Source organism: Lycium ferocissimum, chromosome 5, assembly GCF_029784015.1.
Source record: "Lycium ferocissimum isolate CSIRO_LF1 chromosome 5, AGI_CSIRO_Lferr_CH_V1, whole genome shotgun sequence".
Taxonomy (NCBI): domain Eukaryota; kingdom Viridiplantae; phylum Streptophyta; class Magnoliopsida; order Solanales; family Solanaceae; genus Lycium; species Lycium ferocissimum.
In genome coordinates, this window is record NC_081346.1 from 20,899,446 (window position 1) to 20,921,506 (window position 22,061).

At 36.9% G+C, this 22,061-nt stretch overlaps 1 protein-coding gene and 1 pseudogene across 1 annotated transcript; both read right to left on the bottom strand.

The window, feature by feature from the left end:
* Positions 1–11,283: 11,283 nt before the first annotated feature.
* LOC132057643 (LEAF RUST 10 DISEASE-RESISTANCE LOCUS RECEPTOR-LIKE PROTEIN KINASE-like 2.5) lies at positions 11,284–16,980 on the bottom strand (annotated as a pseudogene).
* A 531-nt stretch (positions 16,981–17,511) lies between these two features.
* Positions 17,512–21,834, bottom strand: LOC132056448 (rust resistance kinase Lr10-like). Its single transcript, XM_059448659.1, has 2 exons — positions 20,644–21,834; positions 17,512–19,977 (listed from the first exon to the last, which is right to left on the bottom strand). The coding sequence occupies exon 2, from the start codon at positions 19,514–19,516 to the stop codon at positions 18,512–18,514; it is 1,005 nt and encodes a 334-aa protein (XP_059304642.1). The 5' UTR covers positions 19,517–19,977; positions 20,644–21,834; the 3' UTR covers positions 17,512–18,511.
* Positions 21,835–22,061: the final 227 nt, after the last annotated feature.

The window sequence follows — 22,061 nt, forward strand, 5'->3', positions numbered from 1 at the left end:
CTTCTGAGGAAGACATTGTTTCCTTAAAAGTTTGAGGCTCATTCTCTACTAAGAAGGTCAAGATATCAGGACAAAAGGAAGTAGATTTCCTTTAATGTTTGCTACTTCTTGGATTCTCGTTGTTCGGCATACTTTCCTTTGTTTCTTCTCGAGGTCATTTAGGTCTTTCTGTAGACGAGTCACATTCATTTTTATACAGATAAATATTCTCAAAAAATTTCAGCATTATCAGTATTAACATGAATGTCGGTATTTTCTGATTCATAAACCAGAAAATGATATGTTTTACTATTAATGACATATTCTATGAAAACACAGTGAATGGTTTTCGATCCTATTTTTATCCTTTTGGGTTTAGGTGTAACACCTCGTATCTTTAACCTAAGCTTTGACCATGATCCTAGACTTAGAGAAGTAGATAAAGGATGTGAGAATCGAAATTTCCCTGTTCAGTTGTAAGATGGGGTTTACGCCCATGAATGCGTGACCGTATTTCAGTATACGGGCCGTAAACCAAGTCGTAAACTGATGCCAAGAATTTCTGAGCATTCTGGAATTTGACATTTGAATTTTACATTGTTAAATACGGACCGTATTTCAAAATACGGCCCATATTTCAAAATATGGCCCGTATTTCAAAACTTATTTGGAATTTGGGAAAACTTCCTTGACGAAAGTTGTAGAGCATTGAAATAACTTTCCAACGGTATATTATGGGGGTCAAACGGACATCTGTGCAAAGAGTTATGGCCATTTTACTGAAGAGACGCAAAGGTCTGCGGTCCTTTCGGAATACGGCCGTATTTCAAAATACGGCCAGTACTTTGCTGCACGTAAACTACAATTTTCCGAACTTGTATATATTCGTCCATATCAGTTCAAATCATTATTTTTCATTCCTTCAAGCCCTAGAACGACCTCCTACCCTCTCACATCATCAAGAACACCAAGGTAAGTTTGCTACTAATTATTCCAACTCAATTCTAACATATACTCTAATGATCTAAATAAGAAATTATCATTCCTAAAACTAGGGTTTTCAAGAAAACCCATCTCAAGGTTCAAGAATTCAAGATTTTGAAAATCCTCTTCAAAGCTCAAGTCTTTAATTCAAGTTTTGGAGCGACTAAGGTATGTAGAACTTCCACGTCCACGCGGAATCTCTACGTTCTTCCCCATGTATCCGTTTCGATATCCATGAAGTTCAAACCCTAGGGCATTAAACCCAACATATTGGTAGCCCATAATTATGTATTTATGTACATGAATTCTGTATCTATATACGTTATTGTATTCCTAATTTTTCATTACGGTTATTAGGAACCCTAGCTTAATCCATGAATCATGAATTCTTCCTCATGTATTCTCATTATGTTTATATGAAATTTTATGATTTTATGTAGCAAGTTACAAGCATGTTTTCAAGTCAATTATATATATAATTATGAACTATTGTTATTACTCATGAATCAAGATCATGTTTGCAATACTATGACATGTTATCTTATGAAACCATATTACAAGTATTTCTTGAAATCATAAGATGTTATTTGCGAAATCACGATTACAAGTTATTTTTACGAAAATCATGGGCTTCTTAGCCAACTATAGCATGTTCATGTTTTTGGGGCCCCATTAGTTAACCGAGAAGGCTCGTATAGCCTGAAACTACGTCGCCACCGTAGGATAAGGGTTGTCGAGAGGCAACACCTTCATTATGCAAGCTGATCCTTACACGCTTATTATTACTTAAATCTCATATCCCCCAAGGCAAGTGTGAGTGTTCTCCGGTAGGACGCAAGTACCGCATCATGTTGTCGATGTCACACCGTAGCATTCCGTCACACCCCAATCTTGATTAGGGGTGTGATGGGCACCCGACCGTAACCGGAGCGAGCGAACCCGCTGACCCTTACTACGTACTTGAAAATTTTTTTGAACCTCTAAGCTGTGTGTATACAATAAGATTACTAAAACATTCTTTTTATTGCTTTTAAATCAAGTAAAACATGTAACGGCACAAACTTGTATTACAATACAAACCGACTCCCAAACCCACGACTCGTCCGCAAAGTCTCTAACCGTAATCGACTCGGCACGTATACGACTCGGCTTCACCCGTGCCAAATGGAGCTTGCCAACTTCGCCGGAACATCTTTTACGTTAACTTCGATCCGTACCGGGTGTACGCGCGGCATGAACGCAGCCCCCGAAGAAGAGGGGTCGATTTACAATGTACTGAGTATGCAAGACATGAATAATAACAATACGAACAACAACGTAAGTATGAACAACAATACCACGGGATTAGAATCGGATGATGGGATAAGGATAGCCCGTACCTATAAGTGCCCTTGGGCGTAAGTCGTACTTTCTTAGCTTTCCTTACTCATATATATATATATACATAAGAAAAGAATATATTATATTGCCGAGGCGTCCGCGTTCCGATCCATTTAACCATAATATGCACACCCCGCGTCCGGCATCCCGCGTCCCGAGACGATATCATGTGCCAAACTCCAATCGATCGTGGGGTGGATACGCGTACATAACGCTCTGCCCTAGCCCTATTTTCCCCGTAAATATATGCATATTTCGTGTATAAATATCGGCGTCTATAGCGCCCGTCTCTTTCATCATATACATATATCGCCGTCTATAGCGCCCGATTCTTTTTGTCACATGCACGCGCTTATATCATGTATGTTTACCGTCTATAGCGCCGGTTCTACTATCATATTCCATGTATATTTATCGTCTATATAGCGCTTCGATTCCGTTATTATATATATATATATATATATAAGGGTTCACACATCAATCGTGTCATAAAGCACAATTCCAAGTATTTAGAATCCTTAGAATAGTCATTGCCAGTAATAGACTTGGGATATCCAACTAGTTTAACATTCTCATATTTTCATTCCTATATAGCAAGGTATATCACCTACATATCTAACGTAGGCACTTTCTCATTCTCGACTCCATCGTTGTCCTTACAAGACCATATTCCTTACCTTAGTCAAGGAATCATCGACATATTTACATTAGGATAGCGTTGTACCTATTGTTTGATATTCGGGACAAGGATCTGAAGTTCCCTTAGGATTCCATTCCAAAACAAGCCAAAGAAAGTAATAAGGAAAATCCGGGAACAATGGGCCTACCTCGGGTCAAATGAGGCGGCGCACACAATCTACGTGTAAGACGCTTCACGACATTGCTTATGAGAGTTTCAAGGTAATCGGGTCTCATTTATGCAAGTTCTAAAGGTCTAAGAAGTTTTCCTACATTTCGCACCATTTCTAGTTCAACTCATCCGAATGAATAGTAGCGAATTTCAATCTTGGATTTCGAGAAAAGGAATGATCCCCGAGGCCCGTATCCAACTTAGTACGTCTAAGACATGCCATAGAAAGAAGGGCGAAGTCTTACATACCTCTTTTCGCTCCTTCTGCTTCTCCAAATCCTTGTTGCAAATCCGCCAAAATCTACAATTTGGTCATGTTTACCCAAAGCTTGATTAGAGCCTTTAGAAGTTGGTTCTTTAAAGTAACACTTTGTCTTGCCGAAATTTCGGCAGCATTTCCCCTGTAAATGTACCATGCCACCAAGTTTAACTTGGCCGATTTCAATCAACGACAGTCCCGGGAATACAACCCGGCCAAACCAACAACAATACAAACAATTATTCTAACAACACTTCAATATTCCATTCACCTTCAAATAAGCTACATGCATTCAAACTCGCATTATTGATCGTACGTTCAATTATTAATCCGAACCCGTTCAAACATGATTTAAGAACGTTTCAAGCAATCCATATAATATTCGGAACAACCCATCCATTACTCCACAAAACCCGAAACCACCTAAGTTTAAGAGAACACCAACAACTCATTTCTTTTCTTCCAAATTCATAAACTATATCAATAATCCATACGTTTACAACATTATTTCCATAAATTCAAGAAGCTATATTAAAACCACATTGCCTTCTAAATCAGCCCATATTCACGGCCACAACATCAACATGCATAATCAATTGAATTTCATTCATTTTCTACACATTACAACAACACACAAACATGTTGAATACAACTAATCTCTTACCCCAACACCACACACACTACACGGCCACACACACTAACATAACACTTCCATGTATCTCACTCATTTTACCTACCACAACATGCTCAAATTATCCATGAAACATGAAAAATAAGATTGAAGCATACCTTCTCTCACTTGACTTTACACCCTCTCACTCTCTCGGCCATAACACAACTTTCATGGCTCAACTTCCATATCCATATTCCCATGTTTTTCATTCATTTCTACGTTGCACAACATGTACAAATCATGCATGACATATGGAAATAAGAATTAAATCTCACCTTCTTCATACTTCTCCTCCACTCGGCTAGGTGGGTTTTGCATGGAAGAGTGCTTCTCTTGCTTCAACAACTACTCCATGGCGTAGAGAACCTCTTAATTAGTAGGAAGACATGAAGAAAAGAATTTTTCTCCTTCAACTTTTTCATGGACTCGAACTCGCCCATGCTTGGCCGTGTTCTCCTTCTTTTTCTTCTTCATTTCTCTTGAAATTTCTAGAGAGTTAAATGATAACTTTTGCCTTCCCTTGCAAGACTTGTCCATATATATACTTAGCTATGGTCACATGGCATTTTTCTTTTCTTTCTTTTTTTTTTTTTTTTCCTTTTCGTTTCCCTCCAAATTATTCTTCAAACTTCTAGAATTTTCCCAAGTCATAAAAGATGACTAAATGGTCTTGCTTGTCATCCATATATTTATATATAACTATAAAAATGTGCACATGACCATGCACATGCTCCATGTCTTTTTCTTCTTTTCTCTTTTTTTTCCAACAAGTCATAAATGATAATTTCCGAATTCCAAATTTGCCCTTAGCATTCCATGCCAACAATATTATAAGCGACTTGAGCATCCAACCAAACTAAAAATATAACCTCGTCCTCAACTTCCCGCCATTAACTCGAAATATTCAAATGTGCAAAAATGCGAGGTGTAACACATTCCCCACGTTACAAGAAGTTTTATATACATGTATTTTCATTGATTTACTGTTTTCGGACTTTACTCACGTTTCATGCTCATGTTCAAGTTACATTCAGTTTCAGTTCATGTCCTATACCTATGTTGTGCCATGTTCTTCATTTCAGCAGGTTTTACATACTAGTACTATTCACCATGTACTAACGTCCCTTTTTCCGGGCTCCGCACTTCGCGGTGCGGTACCGATTTTCGTAGCATACGCCGCGCGCAGATCACCTCGCTATCAACTTATCGCGAGCCCCACTCCTCTCGGGGTTCGGGCCGAGTCTATATTAGTATGCACTTATGGTAGTCCGTGGCCATGTCCTAGTAGTTAGTATTCGTACATGTTTTAGAGGTTTCATAGACAGATATTAGTTCACGAGTCGATTATGCTTTCATGTTTTACAGTACTATTACGTTTTCATGAATTTTCATGCTATGAGATAATTTCAAGACTTTATTCCGCAAATTATATTTTCATGATTTATTTAAATTGCATTATATAGATATATTGTTTTGATGCTTATGTTGACAAGCAAGCCATGAGGTTCGCTCGGACACATGCAAGCAAGGCCCGAGTGCCGTGTTACGCCCAGGCCATGGTTCGGGGCGTGACATTAGGAACTTGTATTTTAGCCAAACACCCCACAATTTGAAATATTTTAAGTTGAGTTTTCTTCCTTTCGATTGTTCATATGGAATGGACTTTGTCTTGTCGTGGGGTACTTGGTTGAGTATTCGGCTAGCTATAAGGATAGCTTTCTCACACAAGTCCTGCGATAAACCAGAACTTATTAATAAGGGATTCATTATCTCCTTTAATCTTTGATTCTTTCTTTCCGCAGTTCCATTGGATTGTGGTGTGTATAGGGCAGTTGTTTGATGAATAATGCCATATGCCAAATATATTTCTTCAAAAGGAAATTCATATTCGCCACCCAATCTCACAAAAGTCATCATATAACTTGTCCGATCACCTCGGAAACCGTACCACCCATACTTGCAAGTAAAGCCATGCTAATAGGCCTCGACTACATAAAAATCCCATATGAATTACCCGTTCCTGTGCCTAGTGGCTATCACCTCTAATCATTTTGATTTTCTTGTTAAGTTGTGTTTCAACTTTGTTTTTGTATTGTTTAAATGCATTAATAGCTTCATCTTTTGATATTAAGTAAATAAACATAGCAATATTGAGTGTTGTCATCAATAAGAGTTATGAAATACTCTTTCCCACTGCGAGATGGTATTGACTTCATGTCGCAACTATCTATATGAATTAAGTCTAAAGAATTGGAATTCCTTTCAATAGACTTATAAGGATGCTTAGCATACTTCCCATGCTTGACATTTCAAATTATTGCATTCAAATTTAAGCAATACTTCCAAGTTAATCATTTTTCACAAGGTTTTATAATTAACATGTCTCGAACGTGCATGACACAAATTATTTGACTCAAGTAAATAAAAAGAAGCAGAATTTTTATTCATATCAACTAAAATTACATTGAGTTTGAAAAGGTCCTTTGTAAGGTACTCTTTCCAACATACATCTCATTTTTGCTAACTCCAACCTTATCAAAAACAAAAACACACTTGAACCCGTTCTTGACTAAAAGTGAAGTTGTGACTAAATTCTTCCGCATTCCAGGAACATGAAGGACATTATTAAGCGTCACAATCTTGCCCGATGTCATCTTCAATGCAATCTTGTACCCATTCTTTCTATTGTTGCAGTAGTAGATTTTTTCATGTAAGTTGTCTCGTTGTGTCCAGCTGCAGCATAAGAAGCAAACAATTCCTTATTAGAACGCACATAGCGTGTGGCATCAAAATCTATACACAATTCGCTTGGATTACATGTCAAGTTGCATTCTGAAAACATGCACATAAGTTACACATCTTCATTCATTTCTGTCATGTTTTCTTGACCCTTCTTCTTATCTTTATCATTCTTTGGAGCGTGGCATTCTGAAGACATGTGTCCAAATTTGCCACAATTGTAGCACTTTTCTTTGAACTTCTTCTTGCTTGGAACACTTCTCCGTCCAGAAGCCCTTTTCCTTTTCTTCGAATTTGTTGGAGCATTTTTAACAACGTTTACTTCCATTATTGCTTGTTTGTCATTGGACTTCTTTTCAGAAGATTTGTTGTCCTCTTTAATTCTAAGACGAACAATTTGATCTTCCAACTTCATCTCCTTATGTTTGTGCTTCAAGTAGTTTTTGAAGTATCTCCACAAAGGAGGCAACTTTTCAACGAAAGCGGCTACTTGGAAAGCTTCGTTAATTATCATCCTTCAATAATAATAAAAATATTATTAGTAACACAATCATTACTTTTAATAAACATATTGAATCGAAATATACTTTCCGCAAGGAGATCGTGAATAATCACTTGTAATTCCTGGACCTGCGACATGATAGATTTTCTGTCAATCATTTTAAATTCCAGAAATTTGGCAGCAATGAATTTCTTCAACCCAGCGTCTTCGGTCTTATATTTCTTGTCCAAAGCATTCCATAATTCTTTAGAAGATTTATAGACATTATAAACATTATAGACCATCATCAAAACCATTTAGAATACAGTGTTCACAAAGAAAATCATAATGTTTGCATGCCTCCGTCACGACAAAGCGTTATCCGTGTTACACCCCGTACTTTTGTACGTTAATCATCTTCGTGAGTTGGTAGTTATAGTTTTGGAGAGCGCAATTATCTTCCAGGTTTTATAAGATTATACGTGTTCATCTTGAGTATGCAAAGGTTTAAGTTCATGTTTGGGATCGAATAATCATTCTATGATGAAAATAGAATAACTACCAATTTTGTGTACATAACGGGTATAGACTATACAATCAAATCTAAATTTTTTTTGGAATTTCGATTCTAATAGAGGGGTAGGTGTTTAACCAAATCCAATTCTCTCTCGATACGTTCCTCAAAAAATCCGATTCGGGCGGATTCTTCCCCCAACTAACGAAGAGATCTTGGCGGAATTGCCACATATGAAATTGAGCACAGTTTTGCAAAGAAGTAGCCCAATTGTTTCTCGAGTATGTGTTGGAAGGATTAGGGGATAAACAGATCTAACATAATACGTTTCGTCAGAGTTTGATTTTTGGAAGTAGAAAATACAGACCATATATTAGAAATACGGGCCGTACTTTGGAATACGGTCCGTACTTCTCTTGGCAGAGAGGGCAAAAATTTTGTTGGGAAATACGATCCATATATACCGACCGTATGTGTGTGTCTATATATATATATATATATATATATATATATATATATACGGTCGGATTCTTTGGACTCATTTTTATGTTGGTTCCAGTTCTTTTTTTTAAATGTATATATATTTCGTATACCCCTCATTTTATCATATTTTCTTCGCTCCCCTGATCTGTAACCTTCTAGAAAACCCTCTCTAATATATCTAGTAAATTCCTAAGTGAAATCAAGGAATAAAAGAGAAGATCAAGTGCTTAAAGGTTCTAAAGTATTGTGAAAGCTTGTTTCACCTCTTGGTAGTAGCTTGGAGGATACTTCAAGGTGAAGTAATCTTGGAATGAAAGTATTATCGAGTTCTTGAGGTAAGATTCCATCTTAATTCCATGTTTATGAGTTTATGTGATGATTATACTAGGTTTGGAAGGAAGGAAAGAAGTTGGTGGGAAGGTTCAAATATGAACTTGAGTTTATGTTGAGATGTAATCGAACTTGAGTTATGTTGTTAATGTGATTTTAAGATAAAATGTTGTTGAAAGGATAGTAGTTGGTGTTGAGATTGTATTGAGGATGTTATACTAGGTTTAATTGGAAGAAGAAAGTGAATAAGTGTCATAAACAAAGCGTATATTGGGCAGTTTTGATGTAAATCTAGGAGTGAGTAGTGATGTGAAATTAAAGAGACTTATATGAGGTTGTTGTTGTGTTGTTGGTTGTTAGGTGTGTTGTAATGACTAAGGAGTTTGGAGTACTGATCCAGCAGATTCTTTGTGGGATTGTGTTGATAAATTGAGGTATATTAAGGCTAACTTTCCTTCTTTCGGCATGATCCTTATGAACGAAATGTAAACGTAATGTTGCTCCATAATAATTCCATTCGTAGCAGCTAGAGAGGTCCTATGTTGATTCATGTTCCAATGATATTGTTCATAGTAAGTCCTTCTCCATATTCAGTATGCTTCATAGAATCCCACGTCGATGGAAACGATATTTCATAATGATAATCCAAGGCATAATGACCTTACGTCACTGCAAGATTCAGGATGCACTCTTATCATATTCATGCATTGCATTATAAACATACATACATATATATATATATATATATATATATATATATATATATATATATATATATATATATATATACACACACGTACATATACACACACACTATATCCCACGTGCATTATATACGCGTATACTTATATTATATCTATACGCACTACCACCGATCGCCTAGTCATAAGATGATGATTATGTCCACACGAGGCCGATATGATGATGATTATGCCCACGAGGCTTGACAAGCATTATATACGCATATATATATATATATATATATATATATATATATATATCAATGGCCCTCGGGGCGTTCGGATGTACGAGTTGCATTCCTTTTATCCTACATACTTTCATATCTTCTTTATGTTACTTTCATTCCTTACATACTCAGTACTTTGTTCGTACTGACGCCCCTTTCGCCTAGGGACGTTGTGTTCCATTTGTCTTGGAGTTGCTGTCGTGTTTTGGTATGTTATATAATTTTATTGTATATATGGGTATGGCGAGACCCTGCCCCGAACTTGTTATGTCATGTACCCGAACTTGTTATGTCATGTACTCTATTTGAGGCTTATAGACAGTTGTGGTATAGTTAGAAGTTGTATGGCCCCCTTGTCCTATATTTTGTTGTATAGTTGTCTATGATGGCCTTGTCGGCTTGTACAGTTTTGTCCAGCATAGTTATATACGTATGTCCTTTGGGCTCATTCCTTTCAGTATAGTTTTCTTATGATCTAGCAGATTGCCATCTGATGACTCTCGTGGTCCACCCTTGTTCATGAGTATGATATGAAAGCATGATTGCGGTGCTCACCAGATAGGGCCCGGGTGGCCGTCATGGCCTTACGGTTTCGGTCATGACATTCCGGAGTTTCATCAGACAGGACTAGAACATCCTTAGTAATAAACCTTTGCAAACAGAGGGTTGTTATGTAGAAAAACATCTTTTGTTGCCAGAGCTTAAAGTCAATGCCGGAAAACTTTCTAGGCTTTTCTGCCACTACTATTGTAGGCGTAGTATGACTGGAAGAGGCAACAGTCGTTGCACCAAAACTAGTAGCATTCTCAGTAGCAGTTGGTTCAACCATTTGTGTTCGGGAAAAATGCACAAACAAAATTAATCAATTGGTAAAGTTTTCATTTTCTTCATATCGAATGCAAAAAGTTATTTACTCGATGAAGTTTTTATATCTTCAAATCGAGTAAATTAACGAAGTAGAAAATCCGAAGATTTTAATCTCCCACCAAACAGAATATAAGATGAAACAGAATATATATATATATATATATATATATATTAAATTCCTTAAGTTTGTTACCCCTGTATTCAACGTATAGACTGAAAATAGAAAACATTTAAAACAAAAAGTGTAGTTTCGAGCCCACAGAAAACTGTGTTTGGTTTAGATTAATTCCTTCCAAAGATAGTGAAGAAGAATTTTCAGGGAGTAATTTTGTGATTGCAGTGTGTAAAATGAGGCGAAGCCTGGTGCAAAGGTACCGAACTCCTTTGAGCAAGTCCAAATGCAAAGCCGAATCGAGCGATGACGATGGCGCGAGGGGAGTCCCTCTGATCAACTCGTTATGAGCTAGAAGATATGCTTCTACATATAAGCATACAAATGTTGCTTTCGACCACCAATGTGGGAGAAAGCTCACTTGAAAAAGTTACTTTTTCAAATTTCATTTCCCTCCATTTCCCAATTCACACTTCATCTTTAAAGTCCACCACTTAGTGTGTTTAAAGTCCAACACAAACCGTAATTACTGATGTACTACATACCGCACAGACCGAAACCGAACAATATTGAACTAATTCGATTTTGTAATGATAGAGCATTTCTGAAAACCAAATTACCAAACCAAAAATTTTAAACCATCTTGTACGGTTCTGAAAACCAAATTACCAAACCAAAAATTTTAAACCATCTTGTACGGTTCTGAAAACCAAATTACCAAAACCAAAAATTTTAAACCATCTTGTACGGTTCCATGAACACAGTTGGGGAGAGTTGCGGCAAACTGGACTAGAAGCATTTAACCGAAGCCATTCATCTGCATGAAAGCAGTGTTGACTATTGGGAATGGTCCTTAAGGTCCCATTCGCTCTTATGATAGCATTTCTGAGTTTCCAACTTCTTGTACAACATTTTTCAAATGTTCCAGACAAAATACTTTTGGCGCCACAGAATGAAGCCACACCCACATTTATCTGCATTGGTCTGAACCATTGTGGAAATTGTGAAGCTGTTTGAAAGCATTGCAAGTTGAAATCCAATGATTCAGATCGTAAAGCAAGATGTGTTGACAATCCAGAAGAGCCTAGCAAAGGCCAATCAACATTTGCCTAAATTGTATTTCTGAATAACAATCAGCAATTTAACATACAATTTACAACCTTTATCTTAAATTCACAGGGTCGTAAAAGATGTTTCTTGTGCTTAGAAATCAAGATTGGTTCATTTTTCTCGATAAAATTACAACAATGCTTAGAAATAACCAGCTCAAGCAAAAGAGTTTTAATTAAATTGTGAACATGGTTTAAAGGACATGGTGAATTAGCCACCTAGACGTCACTGGATTTTTTTAATGTCTCAATAACATCCCCAGCATTAATCTCACGCGGAGCTATAAATGTCCTTGGGGGCATCTGTAGGAGTTCATCACATCCTTCAAGCATTTCAACCACTTTGTTCATGGCAGGATGATTAGCTGGCTTCATTTTTATGCACCACAAAGCCACAATCACCATCTTCTTGAATCTTCAATCATCATCTTCTTTAATCTTCCTTGCTGGCGTCCTGCACTCTATATCATTTCCTTCTTTAAATTGGTCGTAAACCCATATGGGAAAGTAAATTTGGCTCAAGTTGTCTGCAGATGGGTTCATGTTCTTCCTTCTGCCTGCCATTTCCATCAATAACATGCCATAGCTATATACATCGTCTTTGTACGACACTCCTCCAATATTTTTATAAAACAACTCTGGAGCCATGTAACCCATTGTCCCTCTTGCTGCAGTTAGACTCACAATACTATCATCTGTCGAGTACAATTTTGCAAGCCCAAATTCAGATATTTTGGGATTGAAATTTTCATCGAGAAGAATGTTGTGCGGCTTAATAACAAAATGTAAGATCTACATGTTGCAAACCCGATGTAGGTAGTCTATACCACGGGGCACTCCAAGAGATATATCAAACATTTGCTTGTAACTCAAGGAAACAGTTCTTTCTTGTGGAAATATGTACTTCTCTAAGGTACCATTGAGCATAAACTCATATACCAGAGAACGTTTTGAGCCCTCAACACAGAATCCAACAAGCTGCACGACATTAACATGGTGAATCCTTCCGATTGTGGAAACTTCACTGATAAATTCCGGCCCACTGGCAATAGATTTGTGCAACATCTTCACTGCAACAAAAGGACTATACGCAGCTTTCCTTTAAAGACAGTCCTATAGGCTCCTTCGCCCAGTTTTTCCTTGAATTTATTAGTCATCTTCCTAATCTCACAGTAGGAGTATTTAATTGGCAAGAGGTTGTTATGGATTTGCAGGGAATCTTCAATTGCTTGATAGACAGCTAAGTGTTGTCTTCTCAATTTATAAACTATCAATGCGATAAGGAAAAGGAATCCACAGAGAAATCGGAATGGTGGAATTAAAACTGCATGATATCAGAAAGGGGAAAAAAGAGGACGACGTTAGTAAGAAAAAAAAAAACATTTCGTTGCTCCTACGTCATTAGAGCTGCTGATTTCAGTATGCCATGAATCCTAATTCTCGTAGTGAAAAATGGATAACTTACTCATAACTATTCCACCATATAATCTCGTAAGTACTGTCAAAACAGGCAAAACACAAAGGGAAAATTACATTGCAGGAAAAAAAACTGCTGAATACTTCATGAAAGAGCTTACAGCTGCGTGGTGCAATGTTGGGAATCATTGTTGGAAAACATATTGTTTTTACGGAATCCTTTCTGCAAAAATGCTTAGTGTATAAATTCTCGCATTCTAGTATCGAAAATACTTACCAAAACAGTGGTGGATGCGACCGCATTTTGTTAGGGATTGCCCTGAATTTCCTGCCTTATTTGGATTCTACCATAATTGTGTTTTACTTCAGAAAGGATTTATTGATAGAAAAAGTTTTCTTTGTGGAAAAGGACTCTACCATATTTATCTCTTTTCTTGGAGAAGAAGTTTTGCACTTTTATAAATTGAAGATATTCCCTTCAAACAAAAACACACAATAGCATCCATAATGTAATCGTTCAGGGAGTCTTATTTAGGGAGAGATTTCTCTCTTAAAAAGTTTTATACTTTTATATTAGATATTCATATGTAGATCAATTGATTTGTAAGTGTTAGCTTCCGCATGATGCCCTAATTTTTTCAATCCCAACAAATAGTATTAGAGTCAATGGTTCAATGACGATGAAGACAGTTTCAAGGTGGATCAGTTCAAGTTGCAACCAACTTGACGATAATAAAGATTTTTGTCACAAAAGAAGATATATCTGGAGTACTACATGTGGAGATGATTTTCAATCGGATTTTCAACAATCCTGCTGCATATTTTTTAATACAAAAATAATTTTAACTCATGCTTATTTTAACGCACGAACTCATTTTTTCAACTCATGCTTACTTTTAATGTATAAGCTCAAATTTTCAACTCATGCATACTTTAAATGCTTGGGTCAATTTCAACCCATGTTCGCTTTTAACGCATGGGCTTCAGTTTCAACCTGTGCTCACTTTTGAAGCACAAAGCTTAAATTTTCAACCATACCTACTTTTAACAATGACAAGCGGCAATGATGAAGATTATACGAAGATGTAGAATCAAGATTATTTTGCCAGAAAATTCAGACCAAGGGGAGATTGTTAGTGTTTCCCTGAATTTCTTACCTTATTTAGATTCTATCATAATTCTGTTTTATTTCAAAAAAATTTAAAAAAAAAAAAAAAAAGGTTTTCTTGATAGAAAAGGTTTCTTGGTGAAAAATATCTCTTCCATATTTGAATAATCCTTTCTGGGAGGAAAAGTTTCGGACTTCTATATATTGAAGATTTGTCTCACACACAAAAACACAGAAAAGCATCCACAATGTAGTCATTAAAAGAGTTTCGTTTAGGGGGAGATTATTCTCTCATAGTTTTAATGTTTTCTTTTTTATATTAGTTTTTCTAATATGTAGGTCACTTGATCAAATCATATTATAATATTATGCCCTTTTTGTCTATTTTCGTTGTTGTCAGATTTATAATCATTCAAGTTTGAATTGTTAGCTTCGCATGACGCCCTATTATTTCGAGCCCAACACATTGTCCAATTATAAGAATTCTTTCAGTAAAATAAAGAGGTTAAATCTTGAAATAGATTGCTTAAAATATTGAATCTCAGGAATTAAGATTCTGGCAACAAAGGAGGAAACTTAATAAACTGTTACGCATCAAATTGAGTGGAAAATTGCCAGGAAATTAAGGGGTTACAGATTTTATCATAACTCAAAACAACAGGCCCCACAGAGAGAGGACAAACTGGGATTCTAGCATGGTCTTGCAGCATTCAACGAGTTCTAGTGTTGTTTTCAGCTATTATTATCATCAATCAGGACTCAAAGAACCACATTCTCAACCTCAGGGATGAATTTTGTAAAATAGAACATTTGAAAAGGGATTCCACTTGAACATAGTGAAACTCGAAATGAATGTAGACTTACAAGGTATGCAGAGATTCACCCCAGAGTTGTCCTTGCAGCGATGGCAAATAAAGCCACCGCCTTCCGCAAAACAATAGCTTTCGCATTCTCTACAGAAGTAGGCATGCTTCCAAGATAGCTCAAACCCATCAGTCAAGGCTGCATGAATGTCCGATAGAGAAGTATTGTCCCCTGAGAGACCATGAGCTGAGGCCCAGGCCACCATTTGTACGCTGCATTTCTCAGCCAAATCCGAAATTGACATGTCCTGTCCAATGGCAACATAGCTATGACTTTGTGACGAATTCAGGAAAGGAGTCTTGTGTTTTGAACCACAGAAGGTAGTCTCCACATAGCGTGAGGAATTTACAGGAGCTAAACAATTGACATAGATTATGGGAATGTTCCTATCATGATATTCAACAGTTACTGCATTACCAGAGGTTGACTTCAGATAATGATATTCAGCAGTTAAAGCTCTACCAAATGTTGAGGTACGAGGAACAGATGTGTTAAAAGTAATCAGGAAAAGAAGTACAGTTCCTCATCTGATGCTTCAAACCAGGGTCAATTGCTCTGATCAAGAATTCATGATGGTTGATTTCTAGCACGTAATATCTTCTCGAGTTCAAACTTATGACAGTACGATTGTTCTGGCAATCAAGCTCAAACGTGGAATCTCCACAATTCAGGGGATCTGCTTTCAATCTAAAAGGAAAGCTGATCTCATGAATATCACCACAACAAGAAGCACACTGAGTAATGTTTTAGGCTTTGGCAATTGTTGTGCAGATTAAAAGAATAGAAATCCAGATTTCTCTTGCCAACATCATATCTACTAAGCTACTATTGCGACACTGTTCTGTTGTTTATTCCCCTACAATTCATAAGAGTCAGTGAAGTTGCTTTCTTGAATCAATATTTGAACATTCAGCATGGCAATGTCAACTGCCTAATTAAAGCTGATGTTTGATCTAGTCATAACTGAAAATCAGTAGTCAGTTCTATATAATTAATTGCAATGCTATGCCTTTTCTATTTTATTCTATTTCTCTGCACGACATTGAGTGCTTCCACTGGGAATATGGATAATTACACCCAACTGTGTTCTACGCCAATTCACATATTTGTGTATATCTATGTAGAAAAAGTTTAAAATTATTTTTAATAAATCATACTAACACTATTAAATCCTGGATTTGCATGTGCATAACTATATATGATGCTTTCATCTTTATATTGTTGTCGCTTAAACATCCACACATTTTTAATTACCACACATCTATTCACCAAGGTTTTAGATTAGATATATCATATGCCATTTCATGTAATCAATCTATCTAGTGGCCAAAAGTAAGACGCATAAAAATGGGAAAGGAAGAGCCTAAAATTAGTCAATTAACCTAATCCTTTTGAGTGAAAATGCATTTGATCTGAATATTTGTACAGCCTTTGGATATAAACTCTTTCTGTGATATGAAAAGCTTATTCATCAAGGTTAAATCTGGAAGTTCCTTTGGATCATGTGCAAGCTTAGATCAGATATTCAAGATCAAGCAATCCTTGCATGGAGATACTTAAGCCTGAAAAAAAATTTAACTTAAAAATTGTTTTACTGCTTGCAATTAAGGTACACTTGAACGGACAAGCACAGAGATATTGCTTTTGATCCAGAAACCAACGGATCTGATGTCCTATAATAGACAGAAACTACAAGTATTCCATCCAGTTACTTATAAGAATTCGGAAAATTAAAAAATATTAAGAAAAAGACATAAAGAATCAAATAAATAAGAATGTCACTAAGACAGTACTAAAACTGGAAAGGAAAAGGGTAAAAAATTACTCACACCAGGTGTTGACGCCAAATCAATGCAACTCACCATGGTTAAATGATATAATGAAGTGAATATATATTCATACACATGTCATGCATTCATTGATTTGGTGTAAACACCCAGTGTGGATAAGATTTTACCAAGGAAAAGCCTAGTAGTCACCAGCATAGATGACCTTGTCCTAGATTTTTGAACAAAATACACTAACTTCTGTTATAATAGGTTGAATTGAGCATTTATCCTAAAAGATACTATGATGATATAGCTGAAAATCAAGAATCTTAAAAGTTCTGTCAATTGGAGGATGACTGGCATCAACTACCAACATAACGAAAGCATTGTGTTCATTGGAAGACTAATCGACTCTATAGCATATGCCTCTCTTTGCATCAACTAGCGACGAACGCGACATCCCCCATGGTTCATCCAGTTGCATAATGAAATCATCCTGATCCTACATGATTCTTGAACATCGCTTAGAGAGGCATTAACTACTAGCTAGTGATCATAAGAATAGGTAACCGGGGGGGGGGGGGGGGGGGGGGGGGGGGGGGGGGGGGGGGGGGGGGGTATAATGTCTATCATCGAAAAGATGGTTAGGAATGCTGCTAAAGTCCATACACATTTCGTTTTCTATATGTAGGTGCAGCACCTTGCTTTCTCTTCTCATAGACGCCAGCAAAATATACGGATCACCCAAATATTCAGACAAATATAGGAGGAAATGAATCAAAATCAAATCAAGTAGCCACCAAGGTAATTGTTTGCAAGGAAATACACTTCAGTTTAATTGAGATTAGGGCCTCAATCTAGCCAAGGAGATACCTTTTAAAAGGAAACTTAATGCCATTGATGTGGTAGTTTAATCATCAACCATTCATCAGTCTGATAACCTGGGATGATAACTAAGATTTAACATGCAAAAATTAGAAGCTTTATTTGCTCGGCTTCTGTGGTGGGGGATACAATATATTTCTGCCTTACAAATTTCTTCCTAACTACTAAAGAAGGCCATGCCAACATAACTGTGATTAAATGGTGTGTAGAAGGTGATGCTGATAAGTTTTCTACTACAAAATGCATGTGCTCAGTGATACCTATCAGGCTCTCCATCACAGTAGTAGTCCCAATGGTGCTGGAAGGAGTGAAGATGATGCAGTAACCCTTAATGATTTCGCTTGTATGAGCTGTGGCAAGTTTAAATTCAGGTTATCCTCTTAAAGGGATTTTTTACCAAGAAATTGCTTCTCCTGAGAAAAACAAGATGTTCTCACTCCATAAAGACAATCCGCGTACACGAAAATTTGAAGGTGTAATCATTTCCTTGTTTGATGCATCTATGCTTGATATTTACCTTTTCCAATAATTTACAACACCAATATGAAAACTAATATACACTTTACTAAAGCATCATATTAAACTCAAATACTTACCATTAAAACCAAGGAGGAAATAGTCTCACCGAAATGACTACTTGTGGGCTGAGATTGAGTTCTTCTGATAGATATTGGACGTCATGAACTAAATCAGAAATTAAGTAAATTATGACCATAGTTTGCACAGAACAGTGAGTAGTCACCTATATGTCACTGGAAATTCTTATTGTCTCAAAACCATCTCCAGCAATCTCACGAGGAGCTATAAAAGGTCTTGGGGGCATCTGTAGGAGTTCAACATCTCCTTCAAGCATTTCAACAACTTTGTTCATGGCAGGACGATCAGCAGGCTTCATTTGTATGCACCACAAAGCCACAATCATCATCTTCTTGACAAACCTCCTATCTTCCTCGCTTGCATCCTGCATCTCTATATCATTTCCTTCATTAAATTGGTCGTAAACCCATGTAGGAAAGTAAATTTGGCTCAAGTGGTCCTCAAATGGGTTCATGTTCTTCCTTCTGCCTGCCATTTCCATCAATAACATGCCATAACTATATACGTCGGCTTTGTATGACACTCCTCCAATGTTTTTATAAAACAACTCTGGAGCCATGTAACCCATTGTCCCTCTTGCTGCAGTGATACTCACAATACTATCATCTGTCGGGTACAATTTTGCAAGCCCAAAGTCAGATATTTTGGGATTGAAATTTTCATCAAGAAGAATGTTGTGAGGCTTAATATCAAAATGTAAGATCTGCATGTCACAGCCCCGATGTAAGTAGTCTATGCCACGGGCCACTCCAAGAGATATGTTGAACATTTGCTTGTAAGTCAAGGAAACAGTTCCTTCTTGCAGAAATATGTACTTGTCCAAGGAACCATTGATCATGAACTCATATATCAAAGCACGTTTTGAGCCTTCAACACAGAATCCAATGAGCTGCACGACATTAACATGGTGAATCCTTCCAATTGTGGAAACTTCACTAATAAATTCTTGCCCACTCGCCATAGATTTGTGCATCATCTTCACTGCAACAAAAGGACCACTACGCAGCTTTCCTTTAAAGACAGTTCCATAAGCTCCTTCTCCTAGTTTCTCCTTGAATTTATTAGTCATCTTCTTAATCTCAGAGTAGGAGTATTTAATTGTCAAGAGGTTGCTTTGGATTTGCAGGAAGTCTTCAATTGATTGATACATAGAGAAGTGTCGTCTTCTCCATTTATACACTACTAATGCAATCAGGAAAATGAATCCACAGAAAAATCGGAATGACAGAAGTGAAACTGCATAATTTGAAAAAGAAAATGGAAGGAATTAGTAAGAAAACCACATCCATTTTCCTAGGGTAAAGGGGCTTGAGTAAAAGCTTCAAAGCTATTATTTTCATTTTCAGAATTCAGAGTGTACCAAGAATTCTTATCCTTGTTGAAAGAAGACTCACCTATAACTATTCCACCGTACAATATAGTAAGAACTGTCAAAATGGGCAAATCACAACGGAAAAATTACGTTAGAGGAAACAAATTGTATAAAGACTTGAAGGGGGATTATACTGTAAAACATATTGCTTTAACGGTCTCCTTTCAAAGGAATGCTTAGTGTAATGAAGTTATAGCACTTCAGTATCTCATACGTACCGCCATAGTAGTGGATGCTGCCTGCATTATCCAAATATAGGAATATGAGTAAATACAGATGCTACATCTTAAATAAGTTGCTGAGAATTGAAATTTGTAATAAAGAGGGTAAATGATAAACATAAAAAGAGTGGAGAATTGAATGCAAAGTAAAACCAAATCTTCTTATAACTTTAAAGTACAGACCTCACAGAGAGTGGCTATAGTAAATGAATGAAACCTGAGCACATCTTTGGTAAAGAATGACACCTTAAATTTGAAACTTGAAAGTACATTTAACTTACTCTGATGCTAGTTGCATCATCTAAGGAGATATTTCTATCCTCAAAATGCCATATAAGTTCAACATTCATTACGACCAATTAGACTCCGATCAAGTCGCATATTCAACCTTAGATATGAGGATTTTTTTTTATAACCATGGTGTCCGGGCCAGCTTGCTCGCACCTCGACTAATTTCACGAGATACCTGTCATCTCTCACCAGCAACAGGTTCCAAGTAACTCTGTCTACTCAGTCCACCAAAGCTAGGACAGATGGAAGAAATCACCTAGAGTTTTAGTCTCTGTTGGGATTTGAACATGAGGCCACACCCTTGGGCGCAATATGGGGATTCTTATAAAACAGATAATTCGGAAAGGGAATTCGAGTTGAACATGGTGAAATGTAAAATGAATTTTGACTTACAAGGGAGGGGAAGATCTATCCCCGTGTCATCGTAGCATCGGTGCCTGCAACTAAAGCCATCACCTTCAGCAAAACAGGTGTTGTCTTGCCTCGCTTCACATTCTCTACACAAGAAGGTACGCTTCCAAGAAAGCTCAAATCCATAACTCAGGGCACCCTCAATGCCCGATAGGGAAGTATTGTCCCCTGAAAGCCCATGAGCTGAGGCCCAAGCTACCATTTCCACTCTGCAACTCTCAGCCAAATCCGAAATCGACATGTCTTGTCCAATGGCCACATAGCTATGACTTTGGGAAGAATTTAAAGTCTTGTTCTGTGATCCACAGAAAGTAGTTTTCACATAGCGCGAAGAATTTACAGTGGCTAAACAATTGACATATATAACGGGAATAATCGGATCAATATCGCCAAAAGTTGAGGAACTAGGATAAGTGGTGGTGAAATAATTGGGAAACGAAGTACAGTTCTTGCTCTGATTCTCCAAACCAGGGTCAATTGCCCTGATCAAGAATTCATCATAGTTGATTTCGAGCACGTTATATTTTCGTGAATTCAAACTTATGACAGTACGATTGTTCTGTCAATCAAGCTCAAACCTTGAATCTCCACAATTCTTTGGATCAGCTTTGAATCGAAAAGGAAAGTTGATGTTATGAATATCACCACAAGAAGAAGAACACTGAGTAATATTTTGGGCTTTGGATATGTTTGTGCAGATTACAAGTAGTACAAGAGTAGCAATCCAGAGCTTTTTTACAAACATTTTATCTGCAAATTGACTATGATGATTTTGTTCTGTCTTTTTTACTATCATCGGCTAATGTGGTTGCTTTCTTGAATCAATAGTTGATCTGGCCGGGAATTAGATAGAGTCCAGGCTAAAAGTCAAAAGTTGTCTATGATTAGTCGTTGTCTCTTTTTTTTTTTTTCCACCCCTTTTTGTGTTTTGTTTGTCGACTGGATTTTTATAAAAGTTTGAGTGCGTTGACTGGGAATTGGTTCAGTCAACACATACACCTATCAATTGTTTTACAGCCGTGGTAGCTATCTTGCATGATAAACATGCGGACTACTGCAGAGGGAAGCCAATTTAGCAGTGAGGTTGGAAGCAGTTTTGAAAGTGGTGCAAGTTCGAATTGAGTAAATGTTATGCATGATATTTTCTCCACAAAGAACAGAATAAGACTGTAGTTAACTAATACTACTAGCTACTAGGGGTACATAATTACGAAAAGCAAAACAACCGAACAGAACGGAAAACTTCACAAACCGAACGACCGAACTAGTTTGGTTCGGTGTTTTAGTGTCCATCGTCAAAAAACCGAAACCGAAATAGCCAGGCCGAAGTTTGATAAAACTGACAAAGAGAAAAACGAGCAGCACCTTTTAATTTAATACATTACCCAAAAAAATTAAAA

Coding starts and splice junctions, on each gene's coding strand:
- LOC132056448 (XM_059448659.1), bottom strand. CDS start 19,516: ATGTATCAATCAATTGAAGACTTCCTGCAAATCCAAAGCAACCTCTTG.